Here is a 24,240-nt window from a genome sequence, read left to right on the forward strand (position 1 = left end):
ATTATTATTATTATTATTATTATTTCGTTCCCGAGAAGGGTCTGACATTCTAAACAAAGATTTAGCGGTTGATTCGGCTTTTTCATAAAAATTGGCCAAAGTTTGGATAGCCAAAGATTTTGCCTATTTGAGACCGCGACCAGCTGCCTGCATGGCCGTATGATGACGGTTCATACCTATAGTACCACAATCCTTTTCAAATTATCTTTTTATATACAAATGTCAAACCTCCTTTCTTTGAGAATTTGAAGACAAAAATAAAAGTAAAGCTAGAGAATAAACGAAGCTATTGAAAGGGACTGTGGCATTTGAGGTGCCTAACTTCATCATGCAAAGGGTTTTGTACGTCAACTAAAATACTTACGACATGTACACATGTCAAAATACCTTCCATTTAAATAAGCAACCAGTTTTTTTGAAAACGGCGAATGTAGAAGGTGAAGGCAGTGCCATTTTATGTAAAAAATATGTTCCGTGAAAGAGTCCAGTATAATGACATGGCTTTAAACTGTCTTCGCAGTAGGCGAGCGACGTTATGTTGACCAATGGGCAGTCCGTTGCTAAGAAAAGGTGCTTGGTCTTCCAGAAAAAGTAACTTGATCAACATCACAATATAAAATTGGACTTCTTAGTGGCTGTTCAGTATCAAAGAAATATTTTCAAAGCTGACCATTCACCAAGCGGTCCGGCACTGAAGCTCTTCTACCCAGGATCAAAATCTGAGCAGCACGATAGAAGGCTTAATAAGAAATCTCTGTGCATGGGCTTTATTTAATTTTATTCATATTCTAATACTATGTAGAAATTTTATTTTTTGGTAAAGAGAATGCGTGACATTGACCTTGCTGGTCGGTCCATTGGCTGGTATCTCTGCAGTTAAAATTTTTTTCATTTTTGTTTAGTTTGACATTATTTATATTATATCATCTTTCATAATATTTGTCCACTGATTATTATCTATGATAATAAGAAGTTCTGCGCTTTTCTGCACTTTTCAGCTCTTTCAGCTGTTTCCGTTTCAGCTTTTTACCGCGACCCTGTTGATGAAAGTACATTATACACGTTATTGATACAACTATTGGCACAAATGAATGTAAATTTTCTGTTAATGAACAGCAAAAGGTGTAGTTGCGCGTTAACGTTGGCAGAGAAAATAAAACCCATATATACAGACCAAGTACTAGTCATTTCATCAGCAGGTCTTTCTCTGGAGTACGAGAAGATTACTCACTAAGGTACGTAGGACTGAAAAAGTCATTTATGTTGCAAGGATTTTTGATATAAATGCAAATTTCTTTCTTTGTTTTAATTTTTTCCTTGAATCTTAATGATACTGGGTTAGAAAGCGAAGAAATTTCTGTCTGTGTTTTTGCTTGTTTTTTTGTTTTTTTGTTTTTTTTTCTTCAGTTTCTGCGAGTTAAGATTGATTGTGTTTTAAAAACTAAAACGGCATCACAGTAAAAAAAATTGTTAAATATTAACTGAGGAAATACACTGAGACAGGAACTGAGCTAGTAAAGAGAAGCCGGGGAAAGAGTACCAAGCAATTTAACTAAAGCCAGAGAGCAATAAGAAAAGAAGCAACGCGTTGAAACCACGGTTACATAATGGTAGCTCGATTGTTTTTTTCTTCAAATCGCTATTGCGCCGCGCGGACGCGATCAATTAATTTGTATTGGATCTCGAGTACAATTTGGAATTTATGGGTAATTTTTGAAATTTTGAGCCTTTAGCTGAGTTCAATTTGAGAACTTTCGAAACATCACGAGTATCTACACAATTCCGAATTGTACGAGAAGATTGTGCGACTTTTTGTTTATGATACACTGAACAGTTGAGCAAACTTATTTGGGACTCTATACAGAGTACAATTTGGGATTTAATTGTACTCCTCTTGTCCAATCAGAATCGACTGTAATTTTGTTGAGTGTATATATTGGAAATTTGCGAAAGAGCATGTTTTTACTGAAATCGGAATTAATATAAAAACTGCTTCTGGCTTTGCCTTAAAAATCTTGGAGGATGAGTACTTTGCTCAAAATTCAGAAAATTCTGAAGAAAATGAGAGAGCATTTTCGGTTTTGAACAATAATAATAATAATGTCTTAACCGTATTTGTATTTAATCGCAAAAACAAAACATTTCAGTCTTGGAAAAGTTTCGAGTTTCTATTAAATTTCATCTAAAGCTGCTGGTAAATCACTTTGGAGCAATGGAAATAGCATTGGAAAGAAATCGTACCAATTGATTTGTGAGCCATGTTTTGCAGATAAGCAAAATCTCATAAAAACGTCACTAATTTCTTATAGCTCTAAAACGAAGTCGGGCACCGCATTTTTTATTTCGTTTTTTTTAAGAACTCGGTTATACCTATTTTTTTTATTTTTTTATTTTTTTATTATTTTTTAGAATCTGACGATGGGATCAAATCGAAGTTGCATATTTTGTGCAAAATTGTAATGAGATTTCACGTAACGCGAAGGCTTCAAGTCCACACTTATATGACGTCCACCAAAACCTCCTTCGTCGCAACAGAAACGATCGCTTGAGGGAGCGTGTGATTGAGAATAGCTGTAATATTCTGGGGGGAAAAAATTTAGCGAGACCCTCTGGTGGATACGGTAAAGTATTCCAATTTCAACCGTCAACTATAAAAATAGCTAACCAGAAACAGGTGATTATGCAAAAGATTTAAACCAATCAAATTAACGGTCGATTTGTATGTTACCAGAGCCTTCGACTTTTCGTTAGAAAGCTGAGAAGGCTTTTGGGTACGAGAATGGGTCTTTTAGTTATTTTGCTGATTTTATATATTTCAGTGACAACGTTATTGCAATTAGGGGTATTTTTCGGTTTAAGAGAAGTCACCCTTTTATAACTGCTGCATACACAGATTCATGTGGCTTTAACACAGGGAGCCCGGCTTTGGAATCTGTACATGAATAAATAAATCAATAAAGTGCTTTGGGTTTCCTGTGTTGAGATTTGGTAACTTGATAGCAGATTAATGTAAGTAATTCGAGAGCAGCTTATAATTCAAATTTAACGTATTGCTGGTTTTCACATGACGTCATCAAAACATCAAAATCTAAACTATAGCTCGTATAAAGGCATTTCTCAAATATGTTTTAGAAATCAGTGTTATAAGTCACAAGAAAAAATCTCGAGTCATTTCGATGTTTGGTTCCCGAGTTATGAAGGTTGAGTTTGTGTCACGCAATACCGTCACGTCTATCTAAATAGCGATGAAAATATTAAAATAATTTACTCTAGTTGAAAGATTTTCCCTTAGACACGTTTTAAATATCTATATAAAGTATATTTAATTGAAATATAGCCAAACATATGAAATATTCCATCATTTTAAGCCTTTGGAATTTCGTCCGCCATGATGGTGTACCAACTTGGAACACCAAGATGGCCGCTCCATACATTTTAACCAAAAATTGCGTCATGTTTACTTGCCTATAGTTCCGCAACGAAATGCTTTACAGCCTTCAAATTTGGCCAGTATATGTAGTTTGGACCGCTTTGCAAGAATATATAACTTTTATTTCATTATAATGCGAATTTACGCTTTTGAAATTCATGATGACGTAGGTGAAAAGCAAGAATTAGTGTAACGCACGCTCCAGTAAATGGTAAGAAAGAGAGAAGCTCTTTCTTACCATTTACTAGGGCGTGCGTTATACTGATACGTTACGTTAATCTGCTATCAAGTTACTGGTAGTACGATTACCGGAAATTCAACGTATCAGCGCCTTGTTTCAAATCTCAACACAGGAAACCCAAAGCACTTTATTGATTCATTTATTCATGTACAAATCCCAAAGCCGGGCTCCCTGTGGATTTAAGTGGTACTGCACCTTTCTTTCATCTTAGTCTTCATTGCCTTTTCTTGCTGTAGATTCGAAGGAAAAAAGCAAACTTTTAAGAATGGAGATCCTCGTACCAGTCATTCTCCTCTCGCTATGGAAACATGGACACGCACAGTCTTGTAAGGCAACAGCATACTCTCAGTTCAATCAAAAAATACAGGGTCACGTGATCAAAACCTATTCTGCGGTGACATCAAGCCTCCAGTGTACAGAAAAGTGTGAACTGCATGCAGATTGCTACAGCATTAACTACTGCTTCAGTCAAGGGATCTGTGAGCTGAATAACGCTAATCACTTGACTAACCCCGAAAGTCTGGTCTACTCGGCTGGCTGTCATTACTTGAACCACATTTTACGAGCTGTGCCGATATGCAGTAACAAACTGTGCTCCTATCCTCTAGTGTGTAATGTCGACAATAACGAGCATAGCCACAAGTGTGTTCCATGTGAAGGTAAACGTAATAGATGCTTGTGTTCTGCAAAAATACTGCTCGATGAGTTTCTTGGAAATGACTTTTAATGGGGTCAAAAATCAAAAGGCTTGTTGGGGTCTTTCTCTTTTTGAAAACCCTCTCCGGCAAAAATAGTTTCACTTTTTCGATAAAGACGTTTTTAATATTTTTTAATATTTGAAATAACAAAACTTATTTTCAATGTCAGAATATCAGATCTAGACAAGAGCCAACTGAAGTTTGCATGGACCTACAGAGGGGGGCACACTCCCTATGCACTCAGCTCAACAAATCATCTCTCTCTTTCTTCCCCAAAAATACATTTACGTAACAATCAAAATGGAGGATACGCCCCAAGGCACCTGTTTGTTAATTTTGCCGTACGTTCGAGTGATAATTGCGTCATCATGACCTGCGCATGCGTGCCCAAACATCGTGCTCATCATGTATCGCTTTTGTCTTTAAATCTATTCAGCCATGTCGTTCCCGAGGAAAAGTGTCGAGGATAAAGTTGAGCATGAGCTTCAGGCTGACGTCCAACTTACAGCATTTACTATCAGCATGTGGGTACAAGCAGACCCAAGTACAGATAAACATTCGCCATTCAGTTATGCCACAGTCAGCCAACCAAACGAAATAACTGTTTATTTAGACAAGAGCTACACAGGATTGTATATTGCCGGCAGTGCAGAGTAAGTTGACAAAGAGGAGGGCTCGTCTCACAGTACATAATTTCACTTTGGGTGTAATGCTTACTTTCCCATCAGTTCCTGATCTCTTGAGATTACCATTCTTTAGTAAACAGTTCCTTTATAAAGGTAATGATGCAATGACCTCATGGAGTTTTTTTTCTAGGCGGGGTTACCCTTCAGTGATTGACGGCAAATGGCATCACCTCTGTGCAACATGGCAAAACCTTGACGGTACGTACAAATTCTACATCGATGGAGCAGCAGTAAGGGGGACTCGCGAAGCGCCGGCATTGCCAAAAATCACAAATTGAAAAACACCAGGGGGGGTGGGGTTTTTGGAGCAGTGACGAGGCCCTACAGGGGGTCTTGCGCGATCGGGTGGCAGCGCGAAAAGTCCCTTACTGCTGCTCTGTTGGGTACCGCAAACGGAGGTTAAAATATTCCTTAGATATAGATGGACGCCATCAAGAGCATACGAAACAAAACTGTGCGTAAGCTGAGAACTCAGGTGTTGGATCGCCTGGACGCCGACTTTGCCTTCACAACATTCATGGAGGGAGATACAGATGAGACGATGACAGAAGAAAGAGCAGAAAGAATAATTAACTTAATGCCCGAAGGTGAATACCGTTTGGAGTTAACATTTATAAAGTATTTAGACGGTGAGTGGATGATAGAAAAGGGGCGCAATCCAATACGGGCGTCTGGTAAGAAGGACCTGTTTGTCTTAAGTGAAAATACGCGCCCGGGAGCATTGGTAGGCATTGACATGATGTTTTACGAGGTCGCTTACCCAGTTACTGTGGTCATTTACGGTGCGTACGAGATTAAGAAGCCCGACGTTAAGAAGCTCAAACCAATGCGACATCCAGGTAACTGTGTTGCGAAGTTAGTAAGAGAGTTCTTTGAGGACTCCACCCGCGGTGGGAAGTTAACTTTAAAGAGAAGAGAAGCCATCAGGAAATGGGAAAAAGACACACATAAGGCCGGAGCCACCATAGACAACATCAAGAAGTTAGAGACTGCCTTAGAACGCCGCATACACGTAAAAGATATCACTGACGGGTTCATTTACCCAGGTACGCACAAATACGGAGGTAGAGGTGCCCCCATAATCATTTACCAACACAATGGACACGCTTGGCGAGAACTTAGGTTCCCCAAAAAGAAGGAAACTAAGGTCTATAAAGCTTCACCATTGACAGAATTAGTTCATGAAAACTCCGTTTGGTTGATGGACGCGGAGGGAAGTCAGTTTATGACGCAGGATGGTACTCTTTACCGCCCCGAAATTGAACACCAACGCATTCAAAGTGCCTGTGAAACCTTAGGGGAAGACTTCTCAGACGAGGTCCTTAGCTCTCGTAGTTTGGACTTCTTAGCCGCAAAGAAGAGGAACGGATGGAAGTCCACGCCTAAGGAATTCGCCGACATAGCCAAAGCCTGTGTAGAGCATGGTCATGGAGGTCTGTGGAACATGGAGTATGACGAAAACGAATACGTCTCCTTAGACATGAAACACTGTTACCCCGCAAGTTTTAAAGGATTGGGGGATTGTAAGGAGTATTATGACCGCTACGGACATCCAGACTCACAGTTCTTTCGCGTGTCCTTAGACGGCAGCTATGACGCTCCAGCTACGGGGTTCGTAAGATTAACCTCATGGAAGTTAGCAAAGGGCTTACACCCCATAATTTACGCGTGGTATGGTAAACATTTACAGGAGAAGGAATGGATTCCCGTGCCGTTGTTAAAGTTCTTTGAAGAGCATAAACTTATGACGTACACCGCCCACGAAGCCATATTGTGTCACTCCTCCTTCACAAAATGGTTACCTGAGCATAACCCCACCGCGCGGGTTGTCATAGGAAAGTTCACTCAGGGCGCAAAAGAAGGCGAAAAACATATGCAGCGACGCTTAATAACGGACGAAGGAGAGTTAAGCTTCCTCGTAAAGCGCGCACATGATGATGGATCGATGGTATCTGTGGAAAAGTGGAACTACTTCGTAGAAGGTCAAAAAGAACATAAGTGGAATGCACTGTGTTACTACCAAGATCACAGACCGCAATATTACCATTTACGCGCCAGTATGTTAGCATATGCGCACATTAACCTTCTTGCGATGCTGCTACGGTTCGACAAAGAGGACATACCACGTGTAGCCACGGATTCCCTGTACGTAAAGCCCGAAGTGTTAGAAAAGATGCAGGAGTTCTACACCGAAGACGAGTTAGCGGAAAGTGGTCAATGGCGCGTTAAAGACGAAGAGATAAAAGCCTGGAGAGAACGTGTGGAATATCATGGTGGACACACAAAAGGCGCCATTACCCCCACAGAAGAGCCATTACCGTTAGTTACGGACCCCATTTCCTACCAACGCTTCTCTTACCTTTACGGAACGGGTGGTAGTGGTAAGACCACCAGGGTTTTGGAACTCTTTCCAAAGATAAAGGTGTTAACTCCTACGCATCGTTTGGAAAGGGAATTAACGGAGATGGGTTACAACGCGCAAACCTACCACAGCTTCTTTCGCTGGAATGGCCAAAAGTGGGTACCGGAGGCAGTACGCGACATACCTCCGGTAATACTTTGGGACGAGATTTGCACCGTTCCCTTGGAAATACTGCGGGAGTTCGTAGACTTCCTAAAAGGGAAATGCCAGGTGATATTTGCTGGGGATCCATGCCAACCTCCTCCAATAGCCGGAGAAATGCCTCACGAATGGTTAAAAGGAATGGTAGACCATGCAGAGGAAATCAACACCGACTACCGCAGCAAAGACCAAGTACGTAAATTAAAGGCGGAATTGAGGGGGCTCAGTGATGCCGAGCAATGCAAGACGCTGCGCAAACGCGTACGAGCGAAGAAATACGAGGACTTCCTTTACGCATGGCACCCTAAAGATCTGGTGCTGAGCAGCAAACGCGCAGCACAGTCTCGCATACAAAAGGATTTGCTAAATATACACCGAGAGCGCTTTCCTACGCATCCCGTACCTGTTTGCTACAAACCCCACGACACCCGCATGCAAAAAAGAGACGTCTGGGTACCTGGTACCGACATCCAACTGCAAAACGCGGTAACGCATGACAAAGCCTGGGTACCCATAGAAAAGGTGGAAAAAATAACCTCCCATCCAGATTGGCGCTTAGGCTATTGCATGACAGTCCACAGCGCGCAAGGGCTTACCATAAAAGAAACTTTATGGATCATAGACCAGCGGCTGTGTTGGAGCAACCTTATCTACACCGCCGTAAGCCGCGTAGAATACGCCAAGCAATTGAAAAGAGCTTGGGGTCCGCAACTGCGTTACGATAAGACGCCAGAAGACGTAGCTAAGGAGAACATTGCTAAGAAACTCCTTCGCTACAAGCGGCACGACGAAGAAAAAAATATGACGTTCGACCTATGCGTAGACGACGTCTATAAGAAAGGGGCAAGGTGTGCCAAATGTAACATACCTCTACTATGGAGCTTCGATCCGAATGACGATCAGCAGTTCTCCGTGGATCGTATAAATAATAAACGCGGGCATTGCAGAGGCAATGTAAGACTGACATGCCTAGAGTGTAATCGGGCGCGTGGAGCAGCATTACTCTGAGTCTTTAGGAACTATGAGCAGCTCTTCCATGACAAATCCACGACTTGGGCCATTTAGGTAATACAACACGGGTTGCCCTTCCTTGGTGACGGACTTTGAAATCTCATACGTTTCCAAAGACCAGTTAGGATCCGTGGCTCTCTTACTGCCACCTTCGAGTTCCCCCGGCTGATAGAGGTATCTAACCACTATGTCGCGGGGTAGCTTTTTTTCCTTCAGTCCGACCGCCCTTGAACTTCTGACGTAGGACTTGTGTTCCACGTGTTTCTTCTTCCTAGCATCCTTGGGTTTTATTCCCGTAGCCCTGGCCGCCTCGTTATTCAAAGCCGCGATGACCTGGGGGAGCCTCTGAGTCCATTCCCTGTTGCGTTTGGAGGGATCTTCCAGCTCTTTCCAATACTGGTACCCAAAGAGACGCTCGGCCAAGGTCTTATTGAATCTTTCGACGATGCTCTGACCCCTGTGGTACTCAGCTTCAGCTCTCCTAATCTTAGTGTCGTGGTCTTTCAGGGTCTTAGTAACCACGCCCATGAACTCTGTCCCCGCATCCACTTGCAGCAGCTTAGGCCATTTCAAAACGCGCTTATAAATCCTACCTAGGGCTTCTGCGACTTCTCCAGAATCCTTGCTGGTTATGGGTTCGGCGTCCTTGTATCTGCTTGCGATATCAACTACGGTCAAAGCGTACCTATAGGTCTTTTTTCTTATCTTGTCGTGCGGTAAGAAGAGCAAATCCGCCTGATGAACTTCATTAGGGGTATTTACGGTAAAGCTGGGCCTGGGAATGTACTTAGGCACGGGAAGATAAACCTGCCAGAGGGTTTGTTTTCTTAGCCAGTTCTTAGCCGTTTCATCTGATACCCTGGCCGCGGTCGCGAGTTTCTTAATAGCCGACGCTCCTTTCCAATAGCCTTCGGGTCCATAGTAAATCCTTTTAAGTTTGTCCTCCAGGCGGCCCATTATATGAATTCCAGGACGAGATTGATCTTACGTCCGTTGAAATCCACCGTCTTTCCGTCCACTTTAATGGTGATGTTTATGCTTTCTACCAAATTAGACAAGTCATAGCTCAAAGAAATGGGAGTGTATTCTACCAGGTCAAATGGATTACCTTTGGGCAGAAACTTGGACATAAGAGAAGACTTTTCTCCATTGTTGTAACTATGGACCAAGTCGCAATAGACTTCATAAGAGGATGCGACTTTCCATTTTACATCAAGTTGACCATTTATCGTGGTACTAGTAAGGCCCAGGAGTTCTACCAATGGACTGCCCTTTAAATTAGCGCTTCCACTATTTTTCTTGAATTTCATTTCATGGGGTAATCCTGTGGTAAGAGTATATCCATGCTTTGCTAGCTCCTTAGCCAGTGTTATAGGGGTGTAATGGGAATCTGGCAACTTTGGTTTGGTGGAAGTCACGACGACAAAGCCGCCAATCAAATTATACCAAGAATTGTACAAAGAGCAACTAACCAACCGAACCCTTTCCGCGCGGATGGGAGGATTCAGATAAGTAGTAAAGTTATTCTTGTCGCTTTCCAAAAAGACGATCATTATATTAGATACGCCAAGGCCACGCCTCCTGCCAGCCCTGCCAGTCCTACGAAGACCAACTCATTGTCTTTTTGTTTCTTAGAAGGCTGGTAGTAATCCTTAAACTGAGGCTTTTTCAACCCCGTTAATGCCGCGGGGTGTGCTTGCGCATAAAGTTTAAAGGCGTAGTCTGTGTTTTCAAAGTTCTTATCCGCCTGCATTTTGTCTTGGTAGTTCTTGTCCAACCAATCCCTGTAAGCTTGTCTTTTTTCGTTCCAAGCTGCCACGTCCCGCTGATATTTCTCCAGCGCTAAGTCGTGTCTCTTCCTTTCGGCGGCCAAATCTCCGCTTTTGTCGCCTCTAACTAATCTATCCAAATACTGACCACCATAATTAGCTCCAGTGAATGCTAAAGCTGCAATAACTCCGCCTACGACCACGCTAGCCATTATATATTAGAAAATCACACCGTAGGTAGGTACTTTTCCTTTCGTAGGTAATCCTTTAGCATGATAGCCCCGCCTACGGCAGCGGTCATCTTAGCAAAATTAGCGAAGCTCTTGCTTGGGTCTTCAGTAAAGTCTTCTTTGAGCACTTTCTTACCAACCCAACCAATACCCGCAACGATGGAAGTAATAATAGCTGCTTCTTCAACAGTTTTCAACAACGCGGTCGACATTATATTACAAAGCGAGAAGGTTATTACTCCATTTCAGGGATCTTACTTTTTCTAACCTCCACAGGTGCGTGCACGGGCGCGTGATATGTTGGTGGTTCTACTTTTGGCTTCGTAGCCCGCCATTGTAAGTAAAGGCTGCCTGCTGCTATAGCAACTCCTAACGCGCCGATGACGTACCCAGGATTAATAAAGGATTCCTCTTCCTCCACCTTTTCTTCTTTCTTTGCTTTGTTCTTTTTATTCATCTCCGCGAGCTTCTTCCCCGCGGCAACTCTGCCCGGAGATTTAGCCTTGGTAATCTTGGTATCTTCTACGGGTGGTTGTTCTTCGGTGCCACTCATCTTATATTAAGGGACTTGAAGGACTTGACAAGTAACTTGGTTACGACTTGAGAACGACTTGGTAATGACTTGACTAAGTACTTACGAATGACTTGACTAAGTACTTACGAATGACTTGACTAAGTACTTACGAATGACTTGACTAAGTACTTACGAATGACTTGACTAAGTACTTACGGTGACTTGACTAAGTACTTACGGTGACTTGATCATCAGCAAGTGCTGCCTGGAAGACCTTTTCGACTTCTCTATCCTTCTTGAAGTCCTTCCAAGACACCAGTACCTCCTTCAAGTCGACGTGCTGAGCTACGTGAAGTGCCGCAGAGGCGACTGCCATTAACTTACCGCACTTCAAAGACAACCAGCCGCAGGTTATCTTAAGTTCTTGGGAGATGACATAGTCCTCGCTTATGTCCTTCCGCAGTTGCTCCACGTCGTCTATGGGCAGTGCAAGTCCAAGCAATTTAGTCGCAAGTCGGATGGCGGAATCTGCTACGGCGTCCGTGGTCTTACTTGCAAGGGCGGCCTCGTACCTCTTATGGAACTTCTTAACCTCCTCTTCTGACAACTTATTAACCTGCTCATGGGTAAGTTCCTTGCCTATCATTTCTTTACACTTCCCAGATGACACCAGGATGTTAAGTTGTTCCTTAAGGTTACTTTCATCTAACTGTGTGGGGACTTCATCTAAGAGCTGCTCAATGTCCATATATGTTAATGGAATACGGAAACCTCAAAGAGAAGATCATCTTGGAATGTTGGTGCGTTTTTAGGTGCCGCATGTGTTCGTGTAACTGTTCCTTGGATATCTCACCGCCGTAGTCGCTTAAGATGGTTTCCAGGTCAGACTTGCTCGGAGTATAAAATACTACGAGAGAGCCTATGTTTTCCCTAAAAGGCTTAGAGACACTGGTAAGCTGCTGGGAAAGCAGCCAAACGCTAATGTTGTCATGTCTGCCGCTGAAAGCGAGCTTCACTAATTCGGAGGTGCGCTTTTTTACGTCGTCCCCACAGGCAATGTCATCCAATATGAGTAAAGTTTGCGTATCCTTAGGGAATTGCTTATGCCAGAACTTCAAATGGCTGGATAACTCATTAGGATCCAGTATGTCCACAAAGAAGTCGTCATCTTTCACTCCTATGCCTTCCCAGGTACGGTTATTCACGTATGTGGGGCATAATAGCACGATGTAGTCGAAGCGGTATCTAAAGGGCCCTAATAGCTGCTCCACTACGAATTGGGTCTTTCCGCAGCCGGTGGGTCCTACTATCAGAGCATTGCAGGGAATATGGTTCGGATCCATTATATATACGATGGACCCAGTGGACGCAGTAAGGAGAATTGCCGGCGACGCAAAAGATAAAAGAGACACCATAGAAATGCAAAGGGAGGAGATAGACCGGCTGAAAGAGCGCGTGCAGGAATTGTACGATGAAATGTGCGGTCTGAAGCGCGCGGAAAGGTTTGGTGCGCTTTTGACGATGGCCGGTTGGGCGAAGGAAAGCGTGCAGGACTTTATTAAGTATCCCTTATAAGGCTTAAATAACACTTAGTTATAATGAAGTGCAAGCAATGTGAAAGGGAGTTCAGCAGCAAGCAAAGATTGCAATATCACGTCGAAAGACGGGTATGCAGTAAGGAAGTAAACAACGTTACCGTTTGTGAGGACTGTGATAAGCAGTTTAGCAGCGCGCAGGCGTTGGAGTACCATCGTAGCAGAAGGGTTTGTTTAAAGAACGTATGCGTGCGCTGCGAGGAGGACGTTACCGACGCCTGGCACCGACATAGATGCCTTGGTAATTACGATCTGCTGGGCGTAGCATGTGAGGAGCACGGTGACGTTGCCGCCCGATGTTGTCCGGTTGACACCACGAAAGAGTTAACGCAAAGGAAGAAAGAAATAGACGAAACGTTTGCGGAGTTTGACCTCGTAGAAGGTGTAAGGTGGGAAAATAGAGAGTACTGGGAGGCCAACTGTGAGCGCTGCGGCTGTCAAAGGAGCGGTCAACATATTTGGCAGTGTTTGTATGAGGGTCAAGGCGGCTTTAAAGAGTACTTAGATCGCTTCGAAGCTTGGCATGCCAGTAACGAGGTGGCAAGGAAAGCCCGTAGAAGTTAGGAAGGGAACTAAAATAGTAAGATAGGGTTTGTGCAAAGAGTCTCAAATCCCATTCTTATTTTTATTGTTGTTTGTTAAGTATCATCAACATTTAACAAAACAACAATAAAAATAAGGACCCCCTTTAAAGGTATATGCTAGCCTACGCAGCTGCCTTTCTGGGAGGATTCCTAATCGCCCTTTCAATATATGGACTGTATTACTTGCGAACTACCTGCCGACTGCATACCGATACCCAAACCGCGTAAAAAATACACCTGCCTTCATTGCGACAGGGTATTCTCCGAAGGATCCTTTGTGGGGCATTGGTGCTTCGCGGATCCTAAAGCGCAGCGGACTTTAGCAGACGCGCTTAACTACAAAGAGGAGATGGAGTGACTCTTCTTTCAATGTCAAACTTCCATCGGCCATTTACCTTACCATAGCTGCGTAAGTGGGTGAATTCCTCGCCCTGAATTACGTACCGCACGCAATCCGGCGCCCAAAGGGAATATTCCTTGCCTTCTAAGTCTTTGAGGACTAACCGTAAACGGTCGATGTCTTCGAAGACGACGTAATTTTTTATTTCGTATGCTTTACCGTGGGCAAGATCACGCCAGTGAGTCAAGCTGAGCTTCATTATACCTATGGAATATCTTTAGGTGCGTTTTCAAAGTGGCGTAGGACTTAAACCGCTTTACACAGCCCTTACAGGGAATACGAATACCATCCGCGTAATCCATCAGGGCACGGCAGATAATGTCGTAATCGTTGCTAACCATCGTTAGGTAACCATTTACGTCAAGCTGTGAGATTTTCTTAGATTGCTTCGCGGATAAGACGCCGTTTCCTTTTGGGGTTTTCAACTCAATACACAACCCGCGGTATTTCTTATGCGCATTTAGGATTAAAAGGTCGGGTTGACCGGCTTGGTAGCCTTTTCGCCAGCAGGTTATTCGCTTGCTGTCTGAATCTTGAAGTTCGCCAAGACCCGGCGCTATGATGAAATCGGGGTAAAACCTACGTGTGTAGTCGACGACCTTCGCGTGTAGGTCGGCTTCATTTTCGATCTTGAATACTAACTTGTTCGCGGTGTTGAAGCGCCGTTCAATTTCATACTTACCAGTCTTTCTTAATGTCGGAAGAACTTCCTCGAGCACCCAATCCTGGAATGCCTCTGCCTTTGGCATTTTAGAGCTAAATATCAGCTGATACAACCCAGATTCGGTTACGTACAGGGAATGTGGGTGTGAACTGGAAGGGAGGCGATTCACCTCCATTCTAAGTTCGCTAAGCCTTTTCTTATACTTTTCACGAACATGCACCTTAATTGCATCTTTTGGGCGCTCATAGCCCAACGCCAGCGCCACTTCCTTTGCTTTGAAGTACAGTTCGTTGCCTTGCACTATGCATTGCAGTTTGGTGTCGTTGTTTTCAAATACGCGAAGCATATTATACGTAAGGGATATTTTTTTATCCTTTCGCTTGGCTCAAGGAACGCGAGCCTAGTAGGCAACGCTCTTTAGCTGATTCATTTCTACGCTCAGTTGCGCGTCAGACACGACGAAGACGTAGCAGTTTATCTTGTCACTGTCGCCCGCAGCGGCATTCTTGGTGCGTTTGATCTCCAATGTTATGCCATCCTGCGTATTTACTAGACGTAAACCCTGACCATGTAGGTCTTCGTCGTTAATGGTGCGCATGTCAATCCATAACGCGTACTTATCCTTAAAGAATTCCTCGGGGCTAATTTGGTCGCCAAACTTGCGCATTGCCTCCCTGTACACGTCTGCGGGCTTTATCCCCTGCGAGTAGACCTTGTTTGGAACGCCGTTGACATTTACCCCCACGTTAGTAATGTTGGGGTTGTGGAACGCTTCGGAGTCGCGCTTACCGGCTTCGTAGGGTTTGGCAAACACCAACATCAACCCCGTGAGACTTCTTCGGGGGATGTTAATACTTTGGTTAATAACCTCATCCGTCTTATCTAGGAAGCTAAATGTCTTATACATTACTACGTGGTCGTATAAGAATGCCTTTCCGGCGCTATATTCCATGCCAGCGCTACGTGCCAGATCTTCGCTGTACACGGTCTCGTACTGCAGTTCTAAGTTGGTGATAGAATAAGGATCCACGGCTCCGCTAATTGCGCTGTCCATTCCTCCTATGACGTTCGTAGTGTCCGCCAAGGTTACTTCAAACTGTAACTCGGATAACTGCCTGGGGTAGTACACACCATGACTCGTAATTACTTCGAAATCCAAGGGGATAACGTACTTGCTACCATAGGCGGTCTTTACCCTTGTTGCGTCTGCTACTGCGGTTGCTCCACTGGAGTCCGTAGGCGCGGGGTTAGTATCGCTGCGAAGCTTACGAAGAATAACGCTTCCAATTCCCTGCTCTATCTTTTGTGCACGGTCAAAGGCTGTTAGCCACAGATCCTTATACGTGGTGTACAAATCGTACCTATTCAAATCCAAGAGGGATTCCCCTGCGAACTTGATTCTCATCTTAGAGACGAGGTTCCTACCCACATTATTGACGGTATAGCGCTTGTCCTTGGTGCTTGGTTGTATTGCTAGGTCAAACCTTAAAGCCAAGGTACCAGGAACCAATACTAGGTTATCCGTTAGGCGGGGCACGCCTACGTACAGGGTTTCCCCTGGCTTTGCGCTGCTGGGGGTGAATGTGACCCGGTGAAAGGTGCGTTCTGCTTTCAGCCCGCCAACCTGCTTAGGTAATACGTTGGGATTTAACTTTGAGCTTATCATATATAATGGAAGTAGAAGGAACGGATTTTGACCCCCTTACCGAAGAAGGCCAAGTTGATATTAACGATGAAGAATACGAGTCTTTACTTCCTAATGACAACGTAGACGGACGAAGTCTCTTTGAGAAATTAAGTAGTAAGTATGGTAGGAGGGCCCGCGATGCTATGCGTTCCTTGAGAGATAAATTTAGGTCTAAGAACCCCCACACGCCCATTCCAGAATACTTACAAATGGAATCCCTTGGCGTGCGGTCGGACTTAATGGCGGACCTCATCGAGGACCTAAGGGAGCGATACCCAAGCCTAAACCTGGCTCTCTTAGACATCCAAATAGGAGATAAAGGGCAGGTTCAAGTTAGAGAATCGGGTAGGGAAAAATGGCACAACCTGTATCAAAGGAAGAATTCCCACCTGCTTAACAACCAACTTCCAAAAGGAGTCACAAATGCGCTGGGAACGCCCAACTTGACCATGCAGCGAGGCTCGACTAGGGAGGAAATGCGACTGGATTTCAATAAGATCTTTAAGGCGGCAGCTAGATTACCGGCCTTTGCAGGCGGCCATGGAACATACGAAGAATTAAGGGCGCAAGTAGGAACGCTAAGTGAGTCACTCCAAACCAAGACAGAGGAAGTTGCTACGCTGAACTCTCAAAAACGGGAATTGGAGGCCAAGATAAATAAAATACGGACCTTACCAGCACGCCTTGCCGAGCAAGCCTCTTCTGCATATGATTTAGCGGAAGCGCAACGAGAATTGGCCGAGATTACTAGCCGAACGGAGGCAGTTAATAACGACTTAGAACGAATCACCAGGGAGCGCGAGGACCTCTTAAGGGCAAGTGAGGATTTGGCGGCTCTTAAGGTGTCTTTCCATAATCTAAAGCTGGAAAACGACGTCCTCGAAGAAAGATTTAAGGAAATGGAAGACGAATTCATGAGGGGAAACCAAGCTACTGTTGAAAGTCATGCCGCCGAAGTTGCCGACTTTCGGCAGCGGATATCTAAGTTGTTAGATGAAAAGACCACTGCCGTGAAGGACTTTCAGAATGCCTTTAGCCGCTTGGCTGGTAAGGATGAGCAGCTAGTACGCATAGGAAATGAATTAGTGGAGAGTCACGACAGGGAAAGGCGTATTATAGCACAAATGGCTGAAAAGGATCTGGAAATAAGACAACTTCAGGAGACCATCGAAGACCTGCAGGGTCGAATAGAGCGGCAGCAGGAAGTAGCTGTGGACCAAACTCGCTCCGAAGAGGAAAGGGAGGCTGCTAGGAAGGAAGTAGATACGCTTGAAATACGCCTTGCGGAATTACGGGCGCAAAAGGAGAAGTTGGAAAAAGAGCTGGGGCTTACCACCAAGGAAAAGGTAAAAAGAGCTCTGGTGAAGTATGGTATTCCGCTGGCATTTGCGGTTGCTATTTCGAGCGTAGTAGGAGTTATCCTTAGCACGCTTAAGGCTACGGGCGCGGGCGTAAAGAAATTAGGCAGTGGGCTGACGGACTTGGGAAAAAAGATGGCAGCCGGTCTTCCTGGGCTGCTGGGTTCGGTTGTTTCCTTGGCGCTTAGGGCCGGCGGAGAACTGCTAAAGTTTGTGGGGAATAACATTTGGATCCTCGTAGTAGCTATTGGAGTGGTACTCCTGAAGAAGATGAAGGCTTAATCTTATCCTCGTGTATTACTGGTGGCTTATCGTCGTCAGACGCCCGAGGTGTTCTCGAATGGGGATAAGTAAAGATGGTATTCGCACCGCCTTGGTAATGCGGTATCAGGGGTATGGCAGTCATGGTACTAATGGTCTTATGATTCCAAACATTATTCTTATGAGATTCTGTCCCTGCATAAACACTATTTATCCAAACTTCGATAGAATACTTAGTACTAGTATTAACATTAATTTGAAGCTTTGCATATTGACAATTAACTATCATATGAAAAGTAATCGGTAAAAGATCTTCGTTACTCCTGTGCGGCTCAAACGAGAAATGAGCTGGTTCCCTATTATTATCCTTATTCCTTAAGGGTAGTAATGGGATATTATCCTCATCGACGATCCTAAAAGCGATACCATACTCATGAAGCGTCCCAACGCTAAGAGTGCATATCAATAGCCCTAAGCCTCCAACCTTCACCCATAACCCAGTGTCCTTCCAACTAAAATCATCATCGAACTTTTTTTCCTCTAAGTAATGCAAGAACCAATCTTCCTTTACATGTGGGTTCATATATATTAGGATTTCGTGAGAAATCCACTATAAACTCATTACCGTAAGAGTGCTAATGGTTGCATTGTTATAGACTTCGTCCCTTTGATTCTCTATGCTATTTATACAAACACTTCCGGTGTCATCTACGCGTATCTGCAGCTTTACCTCCCCATGGCAATCGGTAACCATGTGGAAAGTCCAAACCGAGAGATTTTCGGCGCTGGCTGGGTTGGGCTCTACGGAGAAATGCGCAGGCTCCCTGTTGTTTGTCTTCACACGCATAGGCTGCAGTACGCCGTTGTCATCCAGGAACCTAAAGCCGACGTTGGCGTGACTGCTCGCGCCCATGCAAATACTACAAAGGATCAATTTCTTTCCTGAGTAGTTCAAATTCACGGACATGTCCGTGACATCAACCCAAGATGCCTGGTTGTATTTTTTCTCACCTGTGTAAGTCGTATAGACACAATCTACTCCAGCTACGTAGGGGTTGTTCATCGCCATATATAATAGCTCAGACCAACACCCGCGACTGTTAAGCCGGCTTTTAGTAAGTCATGGTCATATTCCTCGGTAACCTTCTTTACTGATTTCTTTGGCGGCACGTACGCCTTTTTTAATGGTTTTTCTACCTCTTTTTTTGGTTTCTCTACGAAGTGAGTAATGCCCTTGGTCATGTCAGAGTTCACGTCATTCAACCCAAACTTCATATCCTTAGTAGCTCGCTGCAGCTTGTTGTTATAACCCACAACGGAATTGGCGTTGATAACCAAATTACTTGGCATTAACCAACAACCAGGCGACAAAGCGTAATCCAGTCGCACTTTAGACTGCTGCACCGCTAATTGATATCTCTGCACCGATTTAGATATGTCATTTTCTATTATTGCAGACTCAAATAAAGTTAGGAATTCTTGTTGCGTTTCCTGTGAAGCGCCTTGGGATCCAACAATGGGGTTGCGGGTATTTACCTGCGCTCCCAGGATGCAGTACACGAATGCTTCAATGCTACGGTTAATCCTGGCTAGGTTCCTTAAACCTTTTCCTTTCATTAACACGAACGGATCCCAAGTGCCGGGGTAGTTCGTTTGAATTCTAGTAATTAATGAATTATTACCCTTATCACCACCCATATCACTGAACTCTAACTCATTACTTGGATATTCCTGATGTCCGTAGTCAGCCGGCTTCTCACCATTGGCACCCCAAACGTAAACTATACCCAGCCCATGCGTCTTACCCTCCTTATAACGAAAGTCTTTTTGCTGTGGTTTGAACTCATTAATTAACCTTTCCAGGGCTGCGGAGTCGTAGCGGTTATTCATTGGATCAAATGCCTTATCTCCCGGTAGGGGTACGTTAAGCTCCTTCAACAACCTCCTTACCGTAAAGGCAACGTGAAACTGCATAATTGGAATGTGAAACATGTCCGCGGCAACACCACAACCTTTAGTGGCAGCCCAAATAGCAAAGTCTAACTGCTGCGGCCAATACCGCATATTGGACCCTGCTAACCATTCCCTGGCCTCTTTACCCGACGTATGCTTCAACATCGTATTCTTATAGATATTTCTTAGTATTACGTTAAATGATTGTTTACCCACTGAAATCTTCAGGTGCGTTACCAATTTTTCGAAGTTGTTTACACCACCTTCAGCGTTGTAAAATGGATAATCTTCCTTGGTCATTAATAGATTCCTTGGAAAATTAGGTGGAGCTTCCTTATGCGTAGGCTTGGGTGCTGGCTTGGCGGTCGCCTTTGGCTCCAAGTCCTCATTGCTGTACATTCGGGAGCCTTGGTAATAAATACCATCAGGTCTTCTCTCAAACTTACTAGGGTCTGCATGTGGGAACATCTTCCTAAATGCTTTCCAGTTGTCATAGTTACGTTTGTCGCCATGAGGCCACTCCTCAATTTCATTCCCAAAAGCGTCGTACATTAGTATATAATGGATGTTATACCTTCAGCACCTAAGTTGTACCCAGATGTTCCCACTAAGGACATAGGTCCTACAGAATTAAACGCCGAGAACTTCCGCTTGAATAAGGCAAATCTAATCCTCGCTTACTTAGAGGGTCAAACGAAGCACTATGAGGAGGTCAGGAAAAAGTATGCTAGAGCCCGAAGCATATTACATAAAATCGCGATAACTTCGGGCTCCATGTCCGTGGCGTTAACAGGCACTGGCGTTGCTACCTCACTCACCGGACCAGGAATAGTCGTTGGCGTTCCTTTGGCCAGCGTTGGTGCCATTTGCGGCATCGTTTCCGCTGTTACGACAGGTATTATGAAGCAATTGTCCTGTAAGATATCCAAGCACGACACTCACATAGCCCTAGCAAAAGCAAAGGCTAACACCATCGCCGACTTGGTGTCTCAGGCTTTGCGGGACCGTAAAATTGACGACGTGGAGTTTTCTTTGATCCTCGCGGAGGAAAAGAAATACGGGGAGCTAAAGTCGGGCAATAAAAAAACCATTGTAAAAGATCTTTCCGAGGACTCTCGCAAAAAAATCTACCAGGAGGCAAAGGAGGAGCTCCAAAGAAAACTCGCTCAGTAGACATCTGCTTTGAAAAGAACGTAGGGGGATTTCGACTGCACATTTCATCTTCTCGGAATCCATTCTAACAGCGGGTGGTTGGGGTCTATTTTGTAAAATATTTCGTAGATTACGTCAGGGTAATAGGGAATATCCTTATCCAGCCGACAGAATAACCACTCGGCCCTTTGCATATCTGGGACATGAGGAATACGCCTACCGGTAATTTCAGACAAAAGATAGGGAATAGCTTTGTAATATTTCCCTAGCTTTAATTTTTTCAATGTCTTCCGTAGACTTTGCGGGGTTGACTCTTCTAAATGGTCTATGATTTTCTTCTTTACTTCGTCGCTTAAATATACCGGATGTAAACCTTGGATATGACTCATCCAGTCCCTGAAGTATTTTATTCTTTTGTATGGGGTCTTCGTACGACCTCCATTGGCATAATATTGCTCTTTGGTAGCATTCGGTACGGCATTACGAATATTCTTACCACACTCGTAACACTGTGCTGACGTGTCATCTTCTATTTGCATTTTTTTACCACAACACCAAAAGGGTTCTGGCTTAGGTACGATAACTTTAGGTCTTAGGCAAATCACACAGAAGTCATTGGTGAACTTTTTACATTCATGCATCGTATATCCGACAAATATTTTAACCTCCGTTTGCGGTACCCAACAGAGCAGCAGTAAGGGACTTTTCGCGCTGCCACCCGATCGCGCAAGACCCCCTGTAGGGCCTCGTCACTGCTCCAAAAACCCCACCCCCCCTGGTGTTTTTCAATTTGTGATTTTTGGCAATGCCGGCGCTTCGCAAGTCCCCCTTACTGCTGCTGATGGAGTAAAGAAATTGGGTGTCAAGACGTCCATGCACCAAGGCCACGTTATTCAAAAGGGAGCGCTGTTGCTTGGACAAGAGCAGGATAGCTACAAAGGAGGATTTCAGGCGAGCCAAAGTTTCCAAGGCAACCTTTCAAGTGTCAACATGTGGGACAGGGTACTAAATGCCCAGGAAGTTTCAGCCCTTGCCAAAAAATGTCCCAACGAATTCGAAGAAGGCAATTTCATAGGTTGGTCAACCTTGAAGACCAAGAAGTCGAGTGGTGTGAAGTTGTGGACTTGTTCAAATCAGTGTTCTTAGGTCGATATTACATGTAATATTAGGTTGTTGGGATCGGCAGCATCCAGCAAGCACTCTGACCTCTCACTTGGCTCACTCTTCATGACTTCAGTTCCAGGTTTTCTCCTTCAATTATATTAAGAATCAGTCGATACCACGACCTTGTTCAACACTCAAAGTATACGACAATGCTGTCTGTTATTTAATTACATTCTGTACTGAATTTTATTATATCAAAATCGATTTTGCACGCTCATGCAATACTTCAAAAGAACGACTGACTGCACCACTTAATTTGATCACTTACTCAATTGATTCTGCACTGAATTTTGTCATATCAATATTTTGGCATATCATGCAATAACAGAACGACACTTATGGAAGGTTTTATGTTCATGCATGTGACTCAAAACCCGACCGCTCAAGTTAAATCATTTATCAAATTATCGATATGAAACTACATTAAACGGCTTTGTTGCTCCTGACCGTCCAGATTTGAATAACTTCTACTCTGCGTAAGAATAAGATGTAAGCATATGATTAATGTTTACAACTAGGAATGTGATTGATGGCAGGAATGTTGCGACCCTCTTCTCTCTGGCATTAACCCCTACCCCTACCCCTACTGGACTCGTTCTGCACATACATATGTAAAATATTATGGGACTTGGAAAACACTCATTTCAACATTACCACAGAAGTGGGGGGAAAAATCAGTATATATTATCAGTAAATACTGATTGTTGTCAAAATCGATTAAAATTGTCGGTTAAGTTCATGCAAAAGCACCTTATTGTGGCAAATACCATGCCGTGCCGCAGGAGTGAGGCAAGGCGGGTAACTGGACTCGGAAATTCGTTTGCTTATGGTAAGAAAAGAGCGGGAAACTTTCATTTCCGACAACTGATACAAGTTAGACGAACCTAAAAGAGCGGGAAAAGTGGATTACTTCAATGGTAAGCACCCATGTTCTCAATTAATTACCTTTACCCCTCCCTCTCCCCTGCCACTCCCTTCCACCCCCCTTCCATTCCTCTTTCCTCTCCTTCCCTACCGCCAAAGATGGGTGGCTAGTCACCCAATTCCAATCCACCCACCTCCTTTTCCCTTGGATCCGCAATTGGGATATGTTTTCGATATGTTTCTAGCCTGGTACAAATGAAATGAAATTGTTGTTGATACGATGGTGTTGGTGATGATGAAGATTAGGAGGATATGATGATACCGTTGACGATGAGGTGACGATGGAAATGATGATGATTCAGTGATGATAATGTTGGCGATGATGATAATGATAATGATAACAATGAAGGATGATGTAAAAGAAAATGATAGTGATGACAAGGGACAAGGCCAAAACAATGGACTAAAATGGGTAACTGATTTTTTTGATTCAGTAGGTGGGTACTAAGAAATTAAATACAACCTCCCTCTCAGAGTTGAAATGCTCGATACCGCTAGTAATAATACATGCCAAAAATTTATTTCTATAATTTGAAGTTTTTAGATATTTAATAAGTTTTAGTCAGAGGAATTTTTTGAATTCAATTATTTCCAAATTGGACAGACATGTAGTCCTGTTGCAGATTAATTATATCATCCCAAACTATACTAGACTGTTTCCATAAGTCATAATAGTTTTCCCTCGAAAGAATGCGAATGGAAACGATCCAAATTAATCTTTAATTTTGGACAGGAAAGAGAATTTGAAAATAATACGATAGTTCGTTATATCGGAGATTATCGAGTGATGGTACAATTATATTGTTAAAAATCGTAAACGAAATTTATTTAGACTGAAAAGGATTGTGCAGTGGATTAGACGATTTCTGTTATTGAAATTGATTAGTGCGCAAAATAAGTGTAAATTCTTTGCTGATGAATGGCAAACGGTGTAAATGATCGATTCCCTTTTTGCTGGGATACCTGTGGTATACCAGCTGTAAAATGCCTTTTTTTCTTTTTCTTTTTTTTTTGTATTTTTCTCCTCGACAAAATGGCAAAGTTGCGCAATAGTTACCCAGGGGTCTTCAGGAACTTACCCAAGAGACCTTTGCGGGCATCTGCTATGGGGTTCCCGTCATAGTCCAATCAATTATCATGTACCAGATGTCAATCAATGTCACTATGTTGTCAAGTGATTATGAGAGGGCGGAGCTAGGAGATCATGTGACACAGGTTTATGTCTACGCATGCTCTACTTCGTTGATCGCTGTAATTCAAGACAGCCGAACTAGAAATATTAATTTTTCAAATTTCAACGCGAGAAGATAGCAGGATGATTTCGAAGCGATTATTTCTAAGAATTTTCAATGAACT

The 24,240-nt window shown here is 43.6% G+C and overlaps 1 protein-coding gene across 1 annotated transcript; it reads left to right on the plus strand.

The window, feature by feature from the left end:
• Positions 1–2,549: 2,549 nt before the first annotated feature.
• LOC148913898 (uncharacterized) lies at positions 2,550–5,026 on the plus strand. The gene is made up of 3 exons (XM_089025566.1): positions 2,550–2,621; positions 3,908–4,330; positions 4,806–5,026. Exons 2-3 carry the CDS (start codon positions 3,937–3,939, stop codon positions 5,024–5,026), a joined length of 615 nt encoding a protein of 204 aa, XP_088881692.1. The 5' UTR covers positions 2,550–2,621; positions 3,908–3,936.
• Positions 5,027–24,240: the final 19,214 nt, after the last annotated feature.

Source organism: Actinia tenebrosa, unplaced genomic scaffold (genome assembly GCF_029948245.1).
Source record: "Actinia tenebrosa isolate PJP-AT-01 unplaced genomic scaffold, QUT_ActTen_1.0 PGA_scaffold0__85_contigs__length_37466705, whole genome shotgun sequence".
In the NCBI taxonomy this organism is placed as follows: Eukaryota; Metazoa; Cnidaria; class Anthozoa; order Actiniaria; family Actiniidae; genus Actinia; species Actinia tenebrosa.